Source organism: Primulina eburnea, chromosome 8, assembly GCF_022965805.1.
Source record: "Primulina eburnea isolate SZY01 chromosome 8, ASM2296580v1, whole genome shotgun sequence".
NCBI lineage: Eukaryota > Viridiplantae > Streptophyta > Magnoliopsida > Lamiales > Gesneriaceae > Primulina > Primulina eburnea.
This window is the reverse complement of record NC_133108.1, coordinates 3295017-3316897: the sequence shown is the minus strand read 5'-3', so window position 1 is coordinate 3316897 and position 21881 is coordinate 3295017. Positions and strand designations below refer to the sequence as shown.

The 21881-nt window shown below is 32.6% G+C and overlaps 2 protein-coding genes, 1 long non-coding RNA gene and 5 other non-coding genes across 8 annotated transcripts; 1 reads left to right on the top strand and 7 right to left on the bottom strand.

The window, feature by feature from the left end:
• Positions 1–3715: 3715 nt before the first annotated feature.
• LOC140838457 (uncharacterized) lies at positions 3716–6994 on the top strand. Its single transcript, XR_012119588.1, has 2 exons — positions 3716–4706; positions 4980–6994. It is a non-coding gene; the product is annotated as an uncharacterized lncRNA (long non-coding RNA).
• LOC140840369 (small nucleolar RNA snoR137) lies at positions 6069–6207 on the bottom strand. Its single transcript, XR_012119957.1, has one exon. It is a non-coding gene; the product is annotated as a small nucleolar RNA snoR137 (small nucleolar RNA).
• LOC140840363 (small nucleolar RNA snoR80) lies at positions 6512–6635 on the bottom strand. Its single transcript, XR_012119951.1, has one exon. It is a non-coding gene; the product is annotated as a small nucleolar RNA snoR80 (small nucleolar RNA).
• Positions 6754–6849, bottom strand: LOC140840358 (small nucleolar RNA Z152/R70/R12). Its single transcript, XR_012119946.1, has one exon. It is a non-coding gene; the product is annotated as a small nucleolar RNA Z152/R70/R12 (small nucleolar RNA).
• Positions 6899–6983, bottom strand: LOC140840357 (small nucleolar RNA R11/Z151). The gene has a single exon (XR_012119945.1). It is a non-coding gene; the product is annotated as a small nucleolar RNA R11/Z151 (small nucleolar RNA).
• Positions 6995–7069: 75 nt separating the features above from the next.
• On the bottom strand, positions 7070–7155 carry LOC140840356 (small nucleolar RNA Z157/R69/R10). Its single transcript, XR_012119944.1, has one exon. It is a non-coding gene; the product is annotated as a small nucleolar RNA Z157/R69/R10 (small nucleolar RNA).
• A 4085-nt stretch (positions 7156–11240) lies between these two features.
• On the bottom strand, positions 11241–13547 carry LOC140837696 (peroxidase 1-like). The gene is made up of 4 exons (XM_073203807.1): positions 13211–13547; positions 12944–13132; positions 12074–12239; positions 11241–11756 (listed from the first exon to the last, which is right to left on the bottom strand). Exons 1-4 carry the CDS (start codon positions 13430–13432, stop codon positions 11347–11349), a joined length of 987 nt encoding a protein of 328 aa, XP_073059908.1. The 5' UTR covers positions 13433–13547; the 3' UTR covers positions 11241–11346.
• A 3409-nt stretch (positions 13548–16956) lies between these two features.
• Positions 16957–18390, bottom strand: LOC140837695 (peroxidase 27-like). The gene is made up of 3 exons (XM_073203806.1): positions 18114–18390; positions 17858–18046; positions 16957–17692 (listed from the first exon to the last, which is right to left on the bottom strand). The coding sequence occupies exons 1-3, from the start codon at positions 18321–18323 to the stop codon at positions 17117–17119; spliced, it is 975 nt and encodes a 324-aa protein (XP_073059907.1). The 5' UTR covers positions 18324–18390; the 3' UTR covers positions 16957–17116.
• Positions 18391–21881: the final 3491 nt, after the last annotated feature.

Here is a 21881-nt window from a genome sequence, read left to right as displayed (position 1 = left end):
AATTAACCGATATAATAAATATTATTAATTAATAATTTTTTTATTATTTATCAATTTTTAATATTTTAATTTTAAATTTTAAAATCGATATAATATATATTAATTGTGTTCAAACAAAACTTATATATTTGTGATGTGTATGATTTTATGTTTTTATACATTTGTGTAAATTGTAGTATTCAAGAAAAAATATATATGATTAAAGTTAAATCACAATTTTGTTTTAAAAAACAAATCGGTTATTTCGGTAACTGACCGAATTAACTGAATTTAATTCGGTTCGATTTTCATCGGTTATGAAAAAATAATTCGGTCGATTCGGTTATGGAAAAATATTTCGTTTCAATTCGGTTCGGTTATGGCTAATTCGATTCGGTCGATAACCGAACTGACCGAATGCTCACCCCTAATTGAGCATATCGAATCTATCAGTATATATTAGTTCATATTTATAAAATATTTTTTGTAATTTATTTAATTTCTATTTAAATAATAATATAAATACAATTATAAAAAATAATCATAAATTATATTATAGTTTTAATATACAAATTAAAAAAAACATAGAAAAAAGAACGGTAAAAAAAATGAACTTACAACTTGATGTTTAATAAAACAAAACTATTTCCGTTAAAACACATGTGACTTATATTAAATTTTTAACATTTTATTAATATATATAATTATTTTTTTTTTGAAACCAAACATTCATTCATCAATAATTCAAATCAGAGTTATTACAATCATGAAGTAGAATATCTGTAATACTCTCAAGATTGTCGTAAGAAATAAAAAGACTAGCATAAGAAATAGCCGCCCTAGCCAGGGTGTGAGCAGCCATATTCGCTTGTCTTCTGACAAAGCGAACTTCAAACGAAGGTTGTTGACAGAGAATGGAGCAACATGTAGCAACAATCGATCCAAATTCACTACGATCCGTCCCCTTTGAGGCTACAGCATCTACCACCAGTTTAGAGTCTGTTTCAAATATAATATTTTGTACTTCCAAAGAGACAGCCCAAAGGATGGCATCAAGCAATGCTTTCGCTTCAGCTTCTCGTACCTCAAGCACCCCATAACAGGTTTGCATCCTAGAGATCATAAATTCGCCCTTGGAGTCCCGAATTATTGCTGCCACCCCGGTCTTGTGCACTTCCTTAAAAATGGCTGCATCAATATTGCATTTCATAAATCCCGGAGGCGGTCTGTGCCATCGCATTTCTTCAGGCGAGGGCCTCATCTGTGTAGGTGTAACTTGGGCCAGTGTTCGAGCATATTTCCATTGCTGGAGTAGGTCTGATGCTAGTGAAATATTAACACTAGCTGGTCTATCCACAGCGTTCCAAAGTTTGTCATTCCGATACCTCCATATGCTCCACAACACCATGGCGAATGTGGACTTTTCTTGAGGTGAGCACCGTTCCAAGCTTTTCGAGAACCACTGTGAAAAAGATTCTGATGTATTAGCACATTCCTCAACAAGATGTGTCAATTTAGCGAGGTGCCAACAATCCTTAGCATAAGGGCAGTCTATGAAGAGATGCCAATTATTCTCGATACCCGATCCACATAAGACACAACAAATAGGAACATTCAGACCTCGGTTTTGCAGATTATTGCGACAAGGAAAGCAGTTGCGCACAATGCGCCAAAGGAAGAACTTGATCTTGGGTGGTAATACGAGCTTCCACATCTTAGCCCAAGTCCCAGATGCAATGCTCGGGTAGCTAGATTGATTACAAGTATTCATAAGAAGCTTATACCCAGATTTGACTGAGTATATACCATCTCGGCTGAAATGCCAAACACGCATATCTTCTGAGTGTGGAGATACAAGGGGAATTTTTGTTATTTCCTCAATATCTCGTTGTTGAAAGGAAGCCTGTAGCACATCGATGTTCCATTGATTTGCAGATGGATCGATCAAATCTGAAACTGTCACAAGATGTTGTTCCTCCGGAAGCTGAGTTTGTATATAGAAATTTTCCGGATCACGCAGCCAAGGATCATGTAGGATTTTGATAGATCGGCCATTACCTATTTTCCAGCGTATACCCTGTGCCAAGATAGCTTTAGAGCACCAGATGCTTCGCCATATGAAGCTAGGATTGGGTCCTAGGCTTGCATTTACAAAGTCGTTTCTCGGAAAATATTTCGCTTTGAGTAGCCGAGAAGATAGAGCATCAGGGGCAGAAATACACTTCCAGCCTTGCTTCGCAAGCATGGCAAGGTTATATCCTTCTAGGTTTCGATAGCCTAATCCTCCCATATCTTTGTGCGCACAAAGCCGATCCCAGGACATCCAGTGTAGGCCTCTCGCTCCATTAGACTTCGAACCCCACCAGAAGGAGTTCATCATTTTCTGGAGTTCGTCTAGCAAGGAACTTGGCAGTAAGAAACAGCTCATACAATAGGTTGGAAGTGCATGCGCAACAGATTTTATGAGTACATCGCGCCCTGCCGATGATAGTGAGCTCCTCTTCCAGTTATGGATCCGTGTCCAAAGCCTATCCCGAAGATAGCTAAACAATGCCCTCTTTTTGCTTCCCACAAGCGACGGTAGCCCCAAATATCTGCCAGTATCCAGTGGGTTTGACACACCCAAAATAGTTGATAATTCATCTTTGAGTTCATGGTCAATGTTACTGGTAAAAAAGATTCCAGATTTTTGCAAGTTGATAGCTTGTCCACTTGCATTCTCATAAGTCGAGAGGAGTTGCTTCATTGTGTTACATTCTTCTGGGGAAGCTCTAAAGAAGAAGAAACTGTCATCAGCAAAGAGTAAATGAGAAATAGTCGGGGCACCACGACAGATTTTGATGCCATGTAATGTACCACGCGCGACAGCCTTGTCCATAAGCGCAGATAAGCCTTGTGCACAAATAATAAACAGGTAGGGTGATAGAGGACACCCTTGACGCAGACCACGCTCTGGGATTATCGGTCCAACTAGCTTATCATTTACCCGAATTGAGTATTTCACTGTAGTAAAACACATCTTCATCATCCGGACCCATTCATGAAGAAATCCTAGACGCAACAGCATTTGCTCCAAAAAACCCCAATCAATGCGGTCGTATGCTTTGCTAATGTCAATTTTTAACGCCACATCCCCTCTTTTGCCTCTGCTCTTTCGTTTCATGTAGTGGATGATTTCAAACGCTGCTATGACATTATCTGTGATATGACATTAATATATATAATTATTTATAACAGATCATAATACCAAAAATTAGTTATTTTAAGGGTCTCAAACTTAATAAAATATATATTATCGATTATCAACTAATTTATCAAATAAAATAGTAGATACGAATTGACCAATTTTTATTCATAATTAAAAATAATTTTTTTTTATAAAAAATAATATATTTTTATGAATGAGATGAAATCGAAGATTTTTCTAATAAAATTAACTTTGAGATAGTTTTATTACCGTTTTTTACTGTTATAAAAATTGTTACTTAAAATCTATCTATTTATTACAGATTAAATTAATCAGTTTAATAAATATATACACATACCGTTAATAAAGCAAGGGGACCTACTTTTTATGAAATCTTTCTCAATTTCTAATATTTTTACTCTATCGGTTTATAGAAAATTAAAACAATAAAAATTGCATCCGAAAAACTATTCATAAACTAGTAATGCACGTTCCTTCACACAGATAAAAGATATTTTTACTCTTTCGCATTGATTTTTGAATATTTGAAACAACCTCTCTCACACCCTCTCTCAAAAAATCACGGCAAGCTCTCTCCAAAAAAATCACGGCAGAGTCGTAAAATCAAGCAAGGTGTCTCTCCACAAAAAAATCTCACTTCTCGTTCGTTTTTCCAGTCGACAGATTCAGGCAAGATGAGGATTTTCTTTACCACTTTCCATTTTTTTATATATATAATGTAGATATTGTTGTTTGTTTCGAAATTTGGGATTTGTTTATGCTTTAATTTCATGCTACATATGCTGAGTTTTCCACCTGTGAATCTCGTCTGTTTCTGCATTTACATATGTGCGCGAAGCTTTTCTGTACGGGCATCTTTTCTCGTGGTAAAGGAGATTTTTTGTAATGTTTTGACCTGATTTGAGGAAAATCTGATTTTGTTTTGTCGTGTTGAGTTATCAATTTTTTTTGGTAAATTGGTAAATTTGTTTTTTAATGTTTGAACGATGTTGATTGATAGTGTCTTGCATATTGATGAAAAAGATGAAAATCAGAGTGATAAAAGATCGGACCTTTGAAGTTTCTGGTGATTCTTTTTCCCGTGTATAAGCATCTACAAATCTCAAATTTCTTGAAACAAATACAAATATCTCTATTATATAAAAAATGGTACAATGGCAAAGAAAATCCTAACCTTGCCTGATTCCGTCGACTGGAAAAAACGAACTTGTCATGATTTTTGTGGAGAGAACTTGCCGTGATTTTTTGAGAAAGGACGTGAGAGGAGTTGTTTCAAATATTTCAAAAATCAGCGAAAGCTTGCTTGATTTTGTTGGTTTAAACCATCCATGGTTGAGTTTTGCTTTTAAAAAAAATATATAATATAAATGTCACGTGGAAAAAAGTGAGTGGAAGGAGACAGATAGCGTCGAACGAACCCTCGTTATCAAGCGTTGCCAGGGAGCATAATTCAGTGGTAGCAGTCGTCGGGAAGGGGCACCTACCTGGGATCAGTAAAAACTGGAAGCAGCCTGTTGAGGTAAGATTTTATTGTCACATCTCGCTCCTTAGTGATTGCATCATTTTTCTGAAGCCTTGCGCTACATGTTCGTATTTATAAACTTGCTTATAGAAGCAGTATTTTTCAAATATATCATTCCGAAACCTATTATCAACCAGCTTATCGAACTAGTCTTTACACCACCCCTTCTTTCTTTGAAAGTACAATGTCTGAACGATTCTCCATCGAAGTTGCTCATGATTAGTACTTGGTTCTCCCCGTGGCTTTGAATTGGCTTTCCATGATGTACAGGTGAAACGACTTCTGCATATACCATCACAGAACCACAGTAATTCGATTGTCAAGATAACCACTGCCGTTGCAGGAGTTGCTATAATATCTGACCTTTATCTCTCCAGCAAGAAATAGTTTCTTCATCCCCTCTGCTTAATTTCCTATTTCTTTTAATCAAAACAAGAGGCATAAACACAAGAGCAGTTGAAATGAATCTTTGTATAGATAGACATTTTCTCAAATCAGATTTTTCTATCCCGTCAAATATCTCATGCTTGAACACAGTTTACTTTGTTCATACGTTAAATTTTAGTATGTTGGAAGGTCGGAAAAATCAATACGTTCGTAATTCTGTCTGGGAAAGGAAACCAGTTTTTCCTAAAAGAGAGGGGATGATTATACGTCGTAAACAAAATATTAGGGGAAGATTGCCCCTGCGAGCGCAAAACCATCTACAACTCGTTTTATATATGTCCGCATTTGGCAAGCTACATTTCAAAAACCTGCATACGTTATACTTACCAAAAGTTACTTTTCTGAAGAGGTCTCCGTTATAAAATAAAATATAATTTATAGATCAACAATCTATTGGTTGACAAGTAGAAGAATATAAATACAAACAAATCGAACATGCTAACTTCTAAATTCTACAACTACAAACGCATACCAGAAAAACAAAAGACTAACAAACAAACAAAAAAGCACCTAAACTTTTTTGGCATCTCTTCTTTCCATCCTTTTATTCCCATTTCTTGAATGCGTGGAAGTTCTCTTTCAAGTCTAAAATTCAATCGGCCTCTCCGTGATAAATTATTTTTTTTTTTCATAATTTTAAAATGTTATATGATTTTACCATCGAGAAGCATTTGGTTCTTCGTGCGTTCAAAATCAAGAAACTCGCTGCCAAGCCAAGGACAAACCATAAATTTCAGAAAAGTGCTAGTTTTATAGTTTTGGTTGAGGCAAAGGAACGTTCAATGCAAACAATTCTTTTCATCCACCATAAGCTATTCTTATGCGGTGGGGAAGTGACAATATTTTTCTCTAACATCCATGCATTACAAGAATCAATCATAATAAATGGCTAAACAAAAGAGATCAGATTCAAAATGTAGAAGGAGACAGGTAACATGATGAAACAAAAAAAAGAGCACATCATGCTGTTTAAACCTGGCATTATTCTATGCTTCTGAAACATGAACATCTCTCACTTAATCACTAAGAGAGTTCCCAAGTAGGAAGCAACATTTCACACTACTTTTTTCAAGAAACAGTACTTTTTCAAGAAATTAAAATGAAACAGCCAAGATCCATCATGCAAACTACAAAAAAATTATAGCAGCTGCTAGCCATGGTAAGCTCAAATAGTGGATTTAAACTATTATCATCAATCAGTACTTTCATTGACACGACCAAATGGAAAAATACCAATTGGCACAACACCTCAGAAAGAAGGTCAAAACATCAAAAATAGAAATAAAATATAATAATGATAATAATTAAAGTAAAAAGCTGGATTCTTGAAATGAAAACTGTAAATATTTTCTTTGATATTTATGTGGTGTTTCCGGGATCTAATGGCATAGATAATCCATTGATCAGGATAGCCACATCTCAAGATCTAGCACCCAAGCCATTATATCAAGAGGAACTGAAATATCCTCTGGAATTGGTAAAGGGTGCATTTCAACTCCAAAGATACAAACTTGAACTCGATTACATAAAAATTAAATGTAAATTCTCAGTTATCCACACAGACAAAGATAAACTAAGAATCAAAAGAAATTCAAATTTTGCTCAGTGGAAGGAGAAGTCGTTAATAAATTGGGCTCACGGATTAATCCACTGCCCCGAAACACCAAACGGTGCCTTGTCTCATCATCGCAGGAAAAAATCGAAGAAATTACGAAAAACAAATCAATAAGAATGAGAAAATACGGCTTCAGTGTGTGTAACAATCAGATCATTGATAAATAATCTCATTGAAATCCGCTAAGATAATTGATTTTTCATCATACGCCGTACCCATAAAAGTAGGAACATGATTTTCCACAAAAAACTAGTTAATTTTACGAAATAAAAGAAACCAAACAACAACAATTACTAAAGAATGTGCTCAGACAGCCAAGGGTTAATCTTCAACTTCTAGATCAGAAACTCTAGTCCACATAAATTGAATCATCAGCGCACACACAGGGTAAAGAATGTAGAAGAAGAAATCAAAAAATTATGCTTTAAATTTGTCAGATGCAACTGATAATTTGCAACATATAAAAGAGAAGGGAGAAAAAAAATATAAAGATGAACACAGCCGCTGCCAAATATATACAAATTTGTTCGAGAATGCCGCGGCTTCAGCTAGGGTTTTTGTTAGGGTTCTTAAATGAGGGCCATGGGTCGTCATACACCATATGGGCTGATGATTGGGCTTATTTAATCTACTTTCTTTACGAGTCTCAAATTAGAGCCTCAGGCCCATTAAAAATCAAGAAACTAATTTTTTCTAATTCAATTTTCCTAAAGGGGTGTATTCAACGTGTGAAATTTATTGACTTTTAATGATTTTTGTAGATTTTAAAAATCTAGAGGTATTCAATCAAGACTTTTGAATACTCTATAGAAGTCTTGTGGTATTCAAAATAGACTTTCATGGAGTTTTAAAAAGTCAAGTGGTATTCAACATTGACTTTTATAAACTCTATAAAAGTCTACAGGTATTCAAATTTTCCATGGACTTTTAATAACTCCATGGAATTCATTGACATACAAACATTAAAGCCTAAGGTACAATTAAAAATTGTAAAAAATTGTATTTGGTTCACCCCAAAGATTTGAATGGATTTTTAAAACTTCTAACTCTCTCTGTCGCTTCACATCACATATCTTCATATCTTCTCTCCTCTCATCTATTTCTATTACTCTCTCAAATTTTCGAAGTGTATCTCTATATATATTTTCATCTTTCTTTTTCAAATTTTTCATTTTTTGGCTGATTGTTCATTTAATAATTTTTTATTTTAATAACACGGGGAAATTTTGAATTATAGAATTGATTTTGTGATTTTTAATTTATGATTATACAAATTAATGTAATATTCAATAATAAGAAAAGATGATAAAAAAAAATGTTGTTTAATTCTTAATAATTGAATAGTTTCGTAACAACAATGATTTTTAAATTCATTTTCGTATTTTTAATTAATATATAAGCTATGATATTTTTATACAAAATTATATTCACACAATAATAAATAATATTATTTTTACATTTATATTATCAATTTAAAAATAAGATTACTGTTAATCAATTGATGTATTTTAAAAAATTTACAAACATACATATAAACCCACATATATATACATGTAAGGATTAAACGATTTAACTTTTAAATAAGTAAATTTATTTATTAATATAAATATTAAAAATAATTTCAAATTGAATATGTTATATATGTCAATTAATTATTGGTTCAAAGAAATTAATAAAAAAATCACATGTTATAGTTAAGTACAAAATTTATAAAATTCTATAAAAAAAAATCTACAAAAGCCTATAAAAATCTTGCAAAAAAGTCTACATAAATCCACATAAATCTGTTTATAAATCTATGAGATTCCATAAAAGTCAATAAAAATTTATCAAATCCATAAAAGTCTATCATTTAAAAAAAATCATTAAAAGTCATCAAAACTATGAATTGAATACACCCCACTAACTTACCGTTGGCTCAGTCGATGGAAAAAGCTAATGGATTATTATTTAATTGCAAGGAAAAAGGTTATTCTTAAATTCATAAGTCCATTATATGTCCGAATGTAGTTTGACTATGTTTTTTATTACATGATATAAAGTTTTTTCACTAATAAATATTTTCACATTATGAACACTTGAATTTTTTTTATGCAATGTGGGTGGGGAGATTTCATATCTGAAATACTCACACAAATAAAATTTGAATTCAAGACCCACAGGATATTAAGGCCTTACTCATGATTCCGACAATCAATTCTACAATCACTTCATGATGGGCTTTACATTACATGATTGAAATCAAGTTGAGAAATGTTATGTGAGATGTGCCACCTTTATATTATGGTGATGGGAAGATTGCTAATATAAAGTGTCTAATTTTGTTGGTATCTGCAGAAAAAGAAATTGTTTCCTTTGTTCATACGAGTGAATTGTACCTATAAATAAGTGCATCATTTGCATGTAAGATAATCCCAACAGAAGCAAGAAAAGTTTTTTTTCCTCAAGTGTTGAGGGGTTCTCTTGTATGAGTTATAGAAATTATTTTATCGGTTATACTGGGGTCGAGATTGTGAGAGATCGAGTGTTTTGTTGTAAACATTTATAATAGTTCACTTTGTTATAAAGATTTGCAAGCTTTGTTGATGTAGCTTATATTGAGTGAACCACATAAAAATGTGTTCTTGTCGATTGTTTTATTCTACAATTTTGATATTATATTATCACAATGATCATCGTCGCTTTTGGTGTAATCCCCAACACATGTTTTGTTGTAGTAACCCTCTGACAGTCCGACAGCTTATGTGCATTAGCTTGCTGCACCAATAGGAACACCACAAAGAAAGTTGAGGCAATGTGAGATCATAGGACCTTTCAACCGTACTGTATTTTTTGTAATGAAAACAAAATTCAATAATAAGGTAAAAAGTAATTGTACAAGTACACTGGACATTTCCAAGAGATAGAACAACTCAATTATCACACAACTAATTAACTAACTAAAGCGAAATCATAGATACATCAATTGAACTAAAAAAACAACATAAAATGAATATCTCGATCTTCTTAATTGTTATATCGATATCTGGCTTTTCATGATCGAACATGGCTCTATTTCTTATGTTCCACACTTGGTAAACCGTAGCTGCAAAGGTCGAACAACGTATCTTAGCTAGGATGGAATTTTTCTTATACACTCCTCTAAACGCTCGTAGAATAGCAGCTTTGGAGCCCATTAGTTTCTTCATTCCAAGCCAATGTTTAATTCACATCCAAACCATCCCTATAATCGGACATAAGAAGAATAGGTGTGCCAAATTTTCGGTTGCCATTACATTGTACACATGTCTTATCCTCCATAAATTCAAGCCAATCACGGTACATTCAATAGTTGTTTTCCGGTCTGTTGGTCAGATTAAATATTATAGAAATGGATGGCATTAGTCTCAAATGGGCTGGATATTAGATGTACAAAAACCTGGGCCAATAATTTGATGGCCCAAAACAACTTTAAATATGCTGGCATGTTGGCCCATATATTTGTCTATGTCAAATAACGCTCCACAAACCTCCTCAAACGAGACTTGCTTCGTCAATTTTGGCCAGTCCATCTGAAACTGTGGCTCTGTCTATTGGAATATGCTCCACTTTACACCCCAATAATTCTGTATAATACTGAACAAACTGCTTAGTGATCTCGGTGGCATCTGTTATAAAACTCCATCTCGCTGCAGTACCTTAATCGCATTTCGCTTATTATTTCTCCTGATGAGATCATGAAAGAACTTCGTGCACCTGTCTCCCTGCTTCAAACAACAGATTTTCGCTTTCTGAGAAATTAAACATTGCTCTGCTTCTAATAACAATTATGTCTTCTTCCTCGCTGCCTTATATTAATCTAACATGATCCCCGACTATAACATCGAGCTCTGCATAGTTTCAAGCTTCTTTTTTGCTTCAGCTGCTCTTGGAACCTATTTCGGATCCAGGGTTCCAATTCCATGTCACATAGAAGAAAATGTAATTATGTAGGCCATAAGTATACACCATCTGAAAGAATGTTATTTTCAGCCTTGTAGCTAGAAATGCAATTTACCTAAACTTGACTAGGATATATAATCGCATTTACCACACATTAATTATTCCATTTCCAACTATCAACCGAAGTCTGGAAATTACATTTTTTGACAGGTAATTAATTTTCTGTCAATTTTTTTTTTTCAAATTGCAGTTATAGTACAATAAATTAGTCATTTTTTTTTTACTTTTAGTTTTTCTTCACCAAAATACCGTGTGACAAACTTCAATAACACAGTTTTATGCTGGATTTAGAAATTTGGAACAGATGGAGCTAGAGAAAAATTGCGTGTCTATTTTCTATGTACATTCAAAAAAATTAAAAAGTCACTATTAAACATTTACTTGATTTTATTATGTCATAAAAAAGAAATAATATTTTTGATAATGAATTATGTTTTACATTACAAAATCAACCAAGAAGTTACATATAAAAAAAAACATCAGACACTTTTTGAAAAGAAACAATCCCAGATAGATCGGATGTCCAAACAACAGAAACAAACAAATATTGTAGAATCATATCAAGAAAAATAAACCCATGAAAAAATCATTTAATTAATTAATAACTGAGCAAATCCTTCTGATTTCTCCTGCAGACCCCGTAAGTACCTCCATCTTCCCCATTTTAACCATTGATGCTGCAAAATCCTGGAGGAAGCTTGATTGACCAGATGAAACCGCATGAGACTGGACATACGCTTTGGTTACTTTGTTATTCAGTAGTTCTGCATCTGTTTGGAAAAGTCCCCGATTTCGGACCACATTCTTATAGTAATCAATGTCGAAGTTCGTGGAGCTCTTGGAGTCCATTTCAACAACGTTGTTAGGTCTTGGAGGTGGGCATGATCTTTTCAGGGTTCGTACGAAACTCGGATCCAGGGCTGGATCGGAGTCACCTATGCCGGTGAAATTATAGAGCCGACTCGAAAAGCTGGAGCAGTGGGAGATCCCAATAGTATGACTTCCTATATATACCAGAAAATTCCACTTTTTATTGCTAGAAATGCATTTTACTTGAACACCGTATATTAGTGTTTGTGTTGAATATCAACCAAGTTGTTGAATTCAAGTCTCAGTGATATATATATATATATAGTTTTGATATTTTCGTTCTCACAAATGTGCTGTATGTTTCTTCATACCTAATAGATAAGTATCATTTCATTGATGGACATAGAAACAGACATGGTGACTTTACTTTTATCAAAAATATATATATTTGCTTTTTTTTCTATAAAACAACATTCAAAATGAAAAATAGAAAATTTTAATATATATTCACCTGACAAGACTACAAGATCTTTAACAGTCAGATTCTTTGCATTGAACGCTGCTATGAGCTGAGTGACATTGGCAAATGGGGGCGGCAGATTGATCAAAGCATCCAATTCAGTAGAATTTCTTCCATCTTTTCTTCCCAATGGAACTGGCCAATATGGTCCGCCGATCTACATCACGTACAAAATTATGCAAGAAGATGCAATATTTTAAAGAATGGATTGTAAAAAAAAATTTTACTTGAAAAAAGTCGGGTGTCGATTAATACCAACTCTTTTTGGCTTTTAAGAATGTGATTGAGATAATACATAAGTTTACTTTTTAGGAAAACGAGTTTAAACTCTAACTTGGTTGATTCGTATTTCTTAAAAATATATAGAAATATAATTTGACAAATGAAAGACACGGGGTATTTTTTTTCCTTCTCTTCCTCTGTACAAAATAAAACATCTGCATTTCGAATGACCATAATCGATAGAGAGCGAGGGCTTGGCCCAACGGTCTCACCGAAATTTCCTATGTATTGACTCAAGTTCGAGTCTTCCCCATTCCCTAGAATAAGATATAAAAAAAAAATAAAAAATGACCATAATCAATATATCTACTATCTATAACCGGATCAATTTTAAAAAAAATAATGTTTTAAAAATTTGCTAAATAAATACTTTCTAACAAAGTTCTTTTCAATCTACACTAAACCGCATATAACACTGTTTCCACCACTTAAAATTAGGAATTGTAGCAACATGGTCCAACAAGAGCTTATTGCATGACCATTCTAAGAATATATTGTCTATACAAAATTCTGGAATTCGATCCCGAACATCATAATAAACAAATTTATTGCAAGTAATGTATAGAAAAAAGATTTTACCACTTTGACTGCATCTCGTGCAACTAAAGCAAGAATGTCAGCACAGGATACTGTTCTTGGACAAGCCTTCTCCACTGCAGACTTCACGGCATCAATTACTTCGAAACCTCGGAGGCTTAAATTGGGAATGGCATCCCTTTCAGCCGTGTTGTTTCGCGTGGAATTTATAAGTACTGATCCATCGCATCCCTATATATACATACATTCATTACTACTTTTAGAACCAAATATATTAAAACAATCAGTTTATTAAAGAAGATCACTTACCCTAACAAAACAATCATGGAAATGCATTCTCAACAACGAAGCAGCGAACCCAGGCACATGGCCGACGTATCGAGCAGTCACGTTGGCCACTATGCTCTCGAACGAAGGGCATGTTTTACAGTAATAACCCTCCTTCAGATTCTGTGCATTAGCCTGCTGCACCAATACGAACACCACAAAAAAAGTTGAGACAAGCTTTGGAATAATATTATGATTTGCCATGATATATTTTTATTAACTAGTATGAATCTTGATACTTGAAAGAAGATAATGCTGTATGAATTGGGATAGTTTTGGTTGATCTCAGAGACCCTTTAAATAATTGGAGAATTCTTTCAATTTGTGCTCGACACTCATAAATTCATAATTATTCATTCATACAGCAAACACATGCTAGGAAAATTTGTATAAACGATGCTGACTTTTTTACTATTATTTTATTGTTTCTGAAAAATAATTGGAGATGGTGGTGTGGTCTTTTCGTTAAATTAATTTCTATTCTCAAAAAAATATCAAATAAAGATTCTTTGACAAGTAATTTAAATCTGATCATGAAAATTCTTGGAAGGAATTCTAAAGCATGTTAAAGACTTAAACTAATGTTTGAGGATGCAAAAAAATATGTACATGACAGTGCGCCCATTAACTTTTCGAGTTTCCGTGACAGTAATTAATGCTGAAATGACATCGAAAAATACTGACCTGCATATATCGCATAAACAAGTGGATCAAAATAACAGAAAAATTAATAATTAATGTACAAAAACCAAAATTCGAAAACTTAATTGATCAAAACTCAAAATTAGTGGACCAAACATATACTAGAATTACTGTGTTATGCGAAACATATGTATATAGCATCTTTTATGTTTGATTGATTTTTGTGGTTTTATTTTTTTAAAACAATTTATTTTTTACATTTTAATTTATTTTGTTTTCTGAAAGTGATAAGAACCTTATTTGGATGTAGGGTTTTTTTTTTTCTTGTTTTGTTAAAAAAAAAGTTGATAAAGAGCGTAGAGAGATTGAAATGTTTCTACATTAATTGTACGTACGTCTACTCTATTATACGACAAGAAATATTACTTCAGTTTGAAATGTTCAGTTCATAACTTCATATATTTGAACTCATCTAATTAGTGCTGCGGGTGCACAATGCTCAAAAAATAAAATAATTTTATAGAATTCGAGGCCAAATATTTAATAAAATAAAGATGTACAAAAAGTCAATACACTATCCGTCGCACCAAAGATAGAACTACACATTGTGTAATGCTCTCACGAGGCTTTTCATCCATCTCCCATAATTTGATGTGGGACATGTATCAACTTAACTAATTGATCATCTGGCTAGAAGCTAGTGTGGGATTCTACATATGTTTTCTCCGAGCTGCAGATAGATGTAGCTACGATACGATATCACATAAATTCAAGAAAGGTTAATTGTCCCACATCGGTTGGATAAATAATCTGGAAGTTGTATATATGGGTTTGGACAATCCTCCCCTCTTGAGCTAGCTAGCTTTTAGGGTTGAATTAGGTCCAAGTTTCAATCTTAACAAGAAGTTTTTGTCATATTTGTAATGGTTATTTGAGTTCGCCTATCCTCCAAGTATATATCCAACAATCTACATTTAATCTTACATATAAGTTAATGTAGTTAGGCACAGGCAAATCAAGCTTCTTGATCAACTTTTCACAATCTCATGATTACTTGATTGCAAACTCATGGCTCTATGGATTATAAAGTCCACCAGTTGACCTCTCCATTTGTGTTGAGCAATAGTTGGAATCTTAATAAACATACACAAATAATGAAAGGCACGTTCTTGCACCATGAAATAATATAACTTATTTATGAAATAAATTTAGTAAAAATACTAGTTAATTTGCTCTCATCGGAATATTTAATGTCGATCCCAACAACTTGAGCAAGCTAGCTGCACGAGGTTAAGCTTGTTGGAGTTACTTGAATTCGAGTTTTATTTTTTTGTATTCGATTTTTTTTACATTTAAAAATATTTAGTATTTGTGATATCCCTCTCAAATCTTTTTCAAGCTCAAGATCGAGTTCGGTTCGAGACGAAGTAGTAATTAATTTGAGTTGGGCCAGCATATATACAGACCTTACAATAGTAGGGTACTTGAGCTCATTACAGCAAGATTGCAGTTTCGGTCTAGTTTTCTCGATTAAATTAAGACCTCGTCGTCTTAATTATTCTTAGTTAACCAATCAAAATCATGATCGAAATGAAAAGGGATAAATAATAAACAAATACAAATTAAAATCACGATGATTGGCAAAAATTTAGTATTCTTTTGATGGAGTGGCACGGTGTTTCTATTAAAAAATATGAACGAAATATATTTTTAAAATACAGTAATTGTCAAGATTTGCAAGAGATTGATATAATTTAAATATTTTACGTCTTATTTTATTTTATAATTTATATTCTAAATCTTATTTTTATTTTATAAATTACTAGTTCAAATGCTAATAATGTACGCATAAATCCACGTTGACAACGCCGATTCTTCGGGGGCAAAAACGTGTTAGTTGGAATAAATCACATTCCTCTTTTCCTTAGGAAAAACAATTATCCAGTCCTCTTCAAGAGCTTTAAGTTTATTTTTATTAAGAATGACTCTCATGTGAGACCGTCTCACGGATTATGAGTCCTCTTCAAGAGCTTTAAGTTTATTTTTATTAAGAGTGACTCTCATGTGAGACCGTCTCACGGATCATAATCCGTGAGACGGTCAACTCTACCCATATCCACAATAAAAAGTAATACTCTTAGTATGAAAAGTAATAATTTTTCATGGGTGATCCAAATAAGAGATCTGTCTCACAAATACGACCCGTGAGACCGTCTCACACAAGTTTTTGCCTTTTATTAAATTTGAGAAGCGACACAAACCTTTTTATTTGTTAAAAAAAATAGTCAAATAATCTTATGAATATGCAAACCTTAAAGACTCAAAATACAAGCGATATGACATATAAATTATTACCGTAATCATCGTGTCTAATCCAAATTTAATATTAAACACACATATTTACGTTCTTAATTAACTAAGATGACAATATATTAAGACGTAGTTTTTGCGATGAGAATAAAACTGCATTACATATAATAAAATAAATCTAAACAAAAATCTTGGGAAAAACTAAATCAAATTAATGACACCCAATATTTTCAAAATCGGAGGAAATTAGCTTGATGCTTTGCTTAGATAAAAAATTTTATGTGTATAATAAAGGTTTTATTATCGTTATATGAATTATGTAGAAGAGTATCAATATCAAATAAATATTTGCTAAGTTTAATGGTTTTGAGTGAAAAAAGAGCAAAAAAATTCAAGTTAGTGAACTAAACCAAACATTGACAAGTTAACGGACTAAAACTCAAAACAGACTAAGTTACGGTACTGAAATTTTAGTTTTTACTTTAGATTAACTCAAAACAAGTATCTACCACCGTATCAGTCAAAAATAGATCAGAAACTTTGCAATACATATATATTCTATGGTCATCTACATTGTTGATTTTTAATTTAGTAATGTATATTTCAATATTTGACAATTTTAGTTCATTTTCATTAGGTGTTCTGATGTGACACTGCACACATCAACGTCATGTCGGCACCTCAGAAAAATAGTTAAAATTATAATAATACAAAAAATTGTATTTAAACTAAAATTTGACAATAAAAAGTATTAAAGTTGCGACGAGACAAACATATAAGATTAAAAATATCATTTGAGATTGACAGACAAAGCTTGTCGAAGCATTAATTTCGTTATTTCTTCCTCGTATCTCATGGGAGTGTCAACAAAGAAACACAATTTGTTACAAACAATAAACCAAATTAAATACAAAAGTAGAAACCGAGAAACGATTGCTAATTAACAAAAGCACACCGTTTCCTGATTTCACCTGCATTCTTCCCTGTCAGCACTCCGATCTTTCCCATTTTCACCATGGAGTCCGCAAAATCTTTGAAAAAAGTCGATCCCTTCGTCGCAACCTGACGATTAATGTAAGCCCGAATCTGTGCATCAGCAAGAAGGGCCGAATCAGAAGTAAACAATCCCCTCCTCTTAGCCACCAACGCGAAATAATCTTCATCAAATGTTTTAAAGCTCCCGGGGTCCATTTCAACGAGAGTCCTCACATCTGTGGGGCTGCATTTTATACGTAACCGTGCGGCGTAGTTCGAATCGAGGGCGGGATCGCTGTCTCCTCTGCCGGTGAAATTGTAGAGGCGGTTGGTGAAGCTGGAGCAGTGTGAAGTACCGATGGTGTGGCCGCCTGATAGAACTACGAGGTCCTTTGCGTTTAATCCCTTTGAGGCAAATGATGCTTTTAACTGAGTGATGTTGAAAAATGGTGGCGGCAGATTGTTCAGGGCCTCGGTTGCGATTGATACCTTCCCGTCTTTTCTTCCCAAGGGAACATTCCAGAATGGTCCTTTCAGCTGTCGAATGCAGCATGATCATGCTTAAAGACGTACGTTAATAAATTATCCAAAACTTATTTGAAATCTAACAATGTTGTAGTCATGAATATGTAGATGGATATAAGAAAATACACACAGAAACATCATATGATTAAATTAATAGAGCATTGAAAGACTTCTTACAACAGAGACTGCATCACGAGCCACCAAAGCCAAGATATCAGCACAAGAAACAACACCGGGGCACTTCTTTTCCACCGCAGATTTTACTCTATCAACTGATCCAAATCCTCTTAGGGACTGGTTGGGGACTGCATCTTTTTCAGCTTGAGTAGTTCTTGTCGAATTTAGCAACACAGACCCATCGCACCCCTACAAATCAGATATCAATATTGATATGGAGCATGCATGCATATGCATAAAACATGAAAGAACGTACCCTAACAAAACAATCATGAAAGTGCATTCTGAGTAATGGAGCAGCAAGAGTGGGAGCTGTAGTAATAATCTTAGTAGTTTCTTTTTTAACTATCGCCTCGACCTTCGGACATGTTTTACGATAGTATCCGAGCTTCAAACCTTGGCCATCACAGATGTTAGAAACCAACAAGAGGGCAAACACCACAAGAAAATGCTTTGTGAGAGCCATCAGTTTGAACCCTAGCTAGTCTTTGTTTGATTGGCATTTCTTGCGGTTCATGCATACATATATAACTTTCTCTCAAGAATTTATCACACTCAGTAAATTGGACTACAGGGTTGACTAATCTTCCCATGTTACCCTATCTAGTCTTCTGTTAATTAATAATATATATGATCTCATAATAATCAAGGAACTAAAAGATATTAATTAGTGTAAGTACTGCCAGCTCATATATATATATATATATATATATATATATATATATATATATATATATATATATATAGAGTTTTGATATGCTGCACACCTATGTGAGCACCAATGATGTGTCACTCACCCATTGGATGTGATGAAATATAGAAAAATTACACATCCAATGGGTGAGTGACACCTCATCGGTGCTTACATAGATGTGCACGGTAGGTGTGCAGCATATCAAAACTCTATATATATATATATATATATATATATATATATATATATATATATATATATATATATATATATATAAACTTGTGGCACTGGCACGCCAGGATATAATCTTTATTTTAACATTTGTGAGAAAATGATGATTGAGATTATGTTTAAAAAAAATGTGAGATTCAAGGTTATGTAATAGTATATTAATATACTACATCGGTTGAAATAATTATGGCAGACATTATTAAATATGTGATGCAAGAAAAATAATCTTATTTTGTCGTGCTATGTTGCCTTGATTGATGCATAAAAATGGGTGCTAAGTGTGAAGTGTCACACGCACGCCTTGTTCCTAAATTAATTTACCGGAGTCCGATTTTCTGGTCTAAAAAATATGTTTTGCTTGAAACTAAATTAAGGTTTTGTACGTATTCTAAATGTTGTATAAGAAAATTTAGAATTTTAGTCTTGTAGTAAGTTGAAATATTTTAGGTTTTAGTTCTTCTTTTTTTTTTGAGAAATTTTAGGTTTTAGTTCTATAACTTATTAAAGTTTAGTTTTAATATAATAACTTTGATATATTTTTGTGTGTGTCTTTTTTATACCTGAAACTATTAATTAAATCAATCAAAGGTGATTTCTTTGGCACCAATTAATATTTCCTATGTGATACATGTGAAAATAATTAAATAAATATTACTCAAATTAAAATTAATCTGACCAAAAATAAAGGAAAAAATATAGCAAAAAAAATTACCAATACTTTAAAATTTGAAGAAAAATTAAAGTTGTTTCATTTATTTTTGTTTTTGTATATTTTAATGTACGTAATACAAGCTTTATTTTTGTTTTTGTATATTTTAATGTACTTAATACAAGCTTTGTTTTTTTACATGAGTTACCTAGAAAATTATTGGTTTCAAATAAGCAATATTCGGTAGATTTAGTGGTTTCGTGAAAAAAAAGAGACCAAAACCCAAAAAAATAAAACTTGAAATCCAAACTTTTATAAGTTATAATACTAAACACAATAAAACAATATAATAAACATAACGCAGTATAATTAATTTTTATATCTGCAAAATAATATGTACGTGCCCGATACCATTTGTGATTGTTCTTATGACATTTACCCTTTTTCTCTATATTTGTTCTGTTCTTGGTGCCCATTGGACAATTATTTTAAGAAATTATATTGACTATATTTTAATTTACAAGGTCAGTATATATTACTGAGAGGACACGAGGGAAGCCAATTAATTAATTAAGGCCTAAACGATCCCTTTCAAATTACTGGTAATATTCGAGTTGTTATTCTCCAATAATTACGCTTAGTTTAAAAAGCTACGACAAATTAAGACAGCACATATTTGCGTAACAAGCATAGTTGTCAGATATTAGTTTAAGATCAAAGTTGTTGAGGATTCCTACACTACTTTAAGAGCCGCCGGGCAACGGTATTCTCTTCAAAATATATTTTAATATTATATATATATATATATATATATATATATATATATATATATATATATATTTTAAAATATATTTTGAAGAGAATACCGTTGCCATATATATATATATATATATATATATACCTTAATTAACGTCGTATGAACTCGATGATAAATATTACAAAGGTATATGATTAATAGTTCTTGTCTATAATTGACAAATCCATGAGATAGAGTCTCTGATACCATAAAGACACAAAGAGTGAAAACTTAATTAAAAGTGGTGTCATTTGAGACCGTCCCACGAATCTTAATCTGTGAGACGGATCAACCCTAATGATATTCACAATAAAAAGTAATACTCTTAGAATAAAAAGTAATATTTTTTCATGGATGACTCAAACAACGCTCCGTGAAACCGTCTCACATAAATTTTTGTCAATTTTAAGTTGCAGTTTTATAAACTCAATAATAAAGATTACAAATAATGATGTTTATATAGCTAAGTTAAATTACAAAAAGAATAAACTGAATAATCAATTCTTGATAGTTAATAATAATATATTCTTACATATTATATATACAAAAACTCTTATTATCTATGGTATCTCGAGATTTCATATTTAATATTGATTATACAAATTAAACTTTTATTAACTCGTGTTTATAATTAATAATTTATTCTTTCAATAACTCTATAGCATTAACTCTTGAACTAGTATATGAATTAATAAAATAGGAGAAAAATTAATAAGTGATGATTAAAATCTAGAGGAATCTTTAGCAAGGCTGTAGCACACATGGGACAAATAATGAGATCTCACTCTCTAATAATATGCATATATCCTGGTTCAGCCCCATTCGTTAGTCGGCTACCTGCTACATATATATTGAATTTTTTTCTTCATTGTATATCTTTAATTTTTCCATTATAAAAACAAAATATTTCTTGAAAAAAAATGGAGCAAGTTAAATGCTTATTTTAATAATCGTTATTAAGCAAATCGTATCTGTGGTTAACATGTCTTGATTAGGACAAAAAATCGATAGAATCTCTATTTATTCAGACATGTACGTCTTGGATGAATGAAATGTCGTCTCGAAACCTATCGAACCCACACGATCGAGCTGATGCGCTTAAAAATGGCTAGCTAGCAAGATATTGTTTCGATGCGAAGACGTGATCGAATGTCGTTGTCAAACTCGAAAATATACAAGCTCTTAAATCTTACCATCTCCACGGTGGAATTTTCAAGCATTAGCAAGCTGCTCATCGTATGTATGTATTCTGTAGATGTTATAGGATCACTAATTTATACGTAGAAACGCCCAATAAATCGAAATCATTAGGTAAGCGGCCCAGATAAATCGAACGAAAGGCCCATAAAAACTGGATCAAATTTGAATTTGATCGTGAATACGTAGTAACATACAAGATTATATTATATGGTGGTCCTACTGCTTCAATTTGAGTGTGTTTTTCCTAGATAAGTTTGATTATAAGAATAATAATTTTTTTTTTGTATTTTTTGCTTTTATCTATTAACTTTTAAAATTTTGGTTTTGATACACTGAACTTTTAGTTTACGATTATTTTGGTTAAATTGCTTACGTATCCGCTTGACACGTCATCATTTTTTTGTGTCACAAAAGCATTTTTCAGTATCACATCAGCAATTAAATTAAAATAGCT

Bases quoted from the DNA above. Each gene is read 5' to 3' on its own strand.
- LOC140837695 (XM_073203806.1), bottom strand. From the start codon at position 18,323: ATGGCTCTCACAAAGCATTTTCTTGTGGTGTTTGCCCTCTTGTTGGTT. The intron at 18,047-18,113 runs GTACGTTCTTTC...TCTGATTTGTAG, and splicing joins TTCATGATTGTTTTGTTAGG to GGGTGCGATGGGTCTGTGTT. The intron at 17,693-17,857 runs GTAAGAAGTCTT...TGCATTCGACAG, and splicing joins CTCGTGATGCAGTCTCTGTT to CTGAAAGGACCATTCTGGAA.
- LOC140837696 (XM_073203807.1), bottom strand. From the start codon at position 13,432: ATGGCAAATCATAATATTATTCCAAAGCTTGTCTCAACTTTTTTTGTG. The intron at 12,240-12,943 runs GTAAAATCTTTT...TACGTGATGTAG, and splicing joins CACGAGATGCAGTCAAAGTG to ATCGGCGGACCATATTGGCC. The intron at 11,757-12,073 runs GTGAATATATAT...TGGTATATATAG, and splicing joins AGATCTTGTAGTCTTGTCAG to GAAGTCATACTATTGGGATC.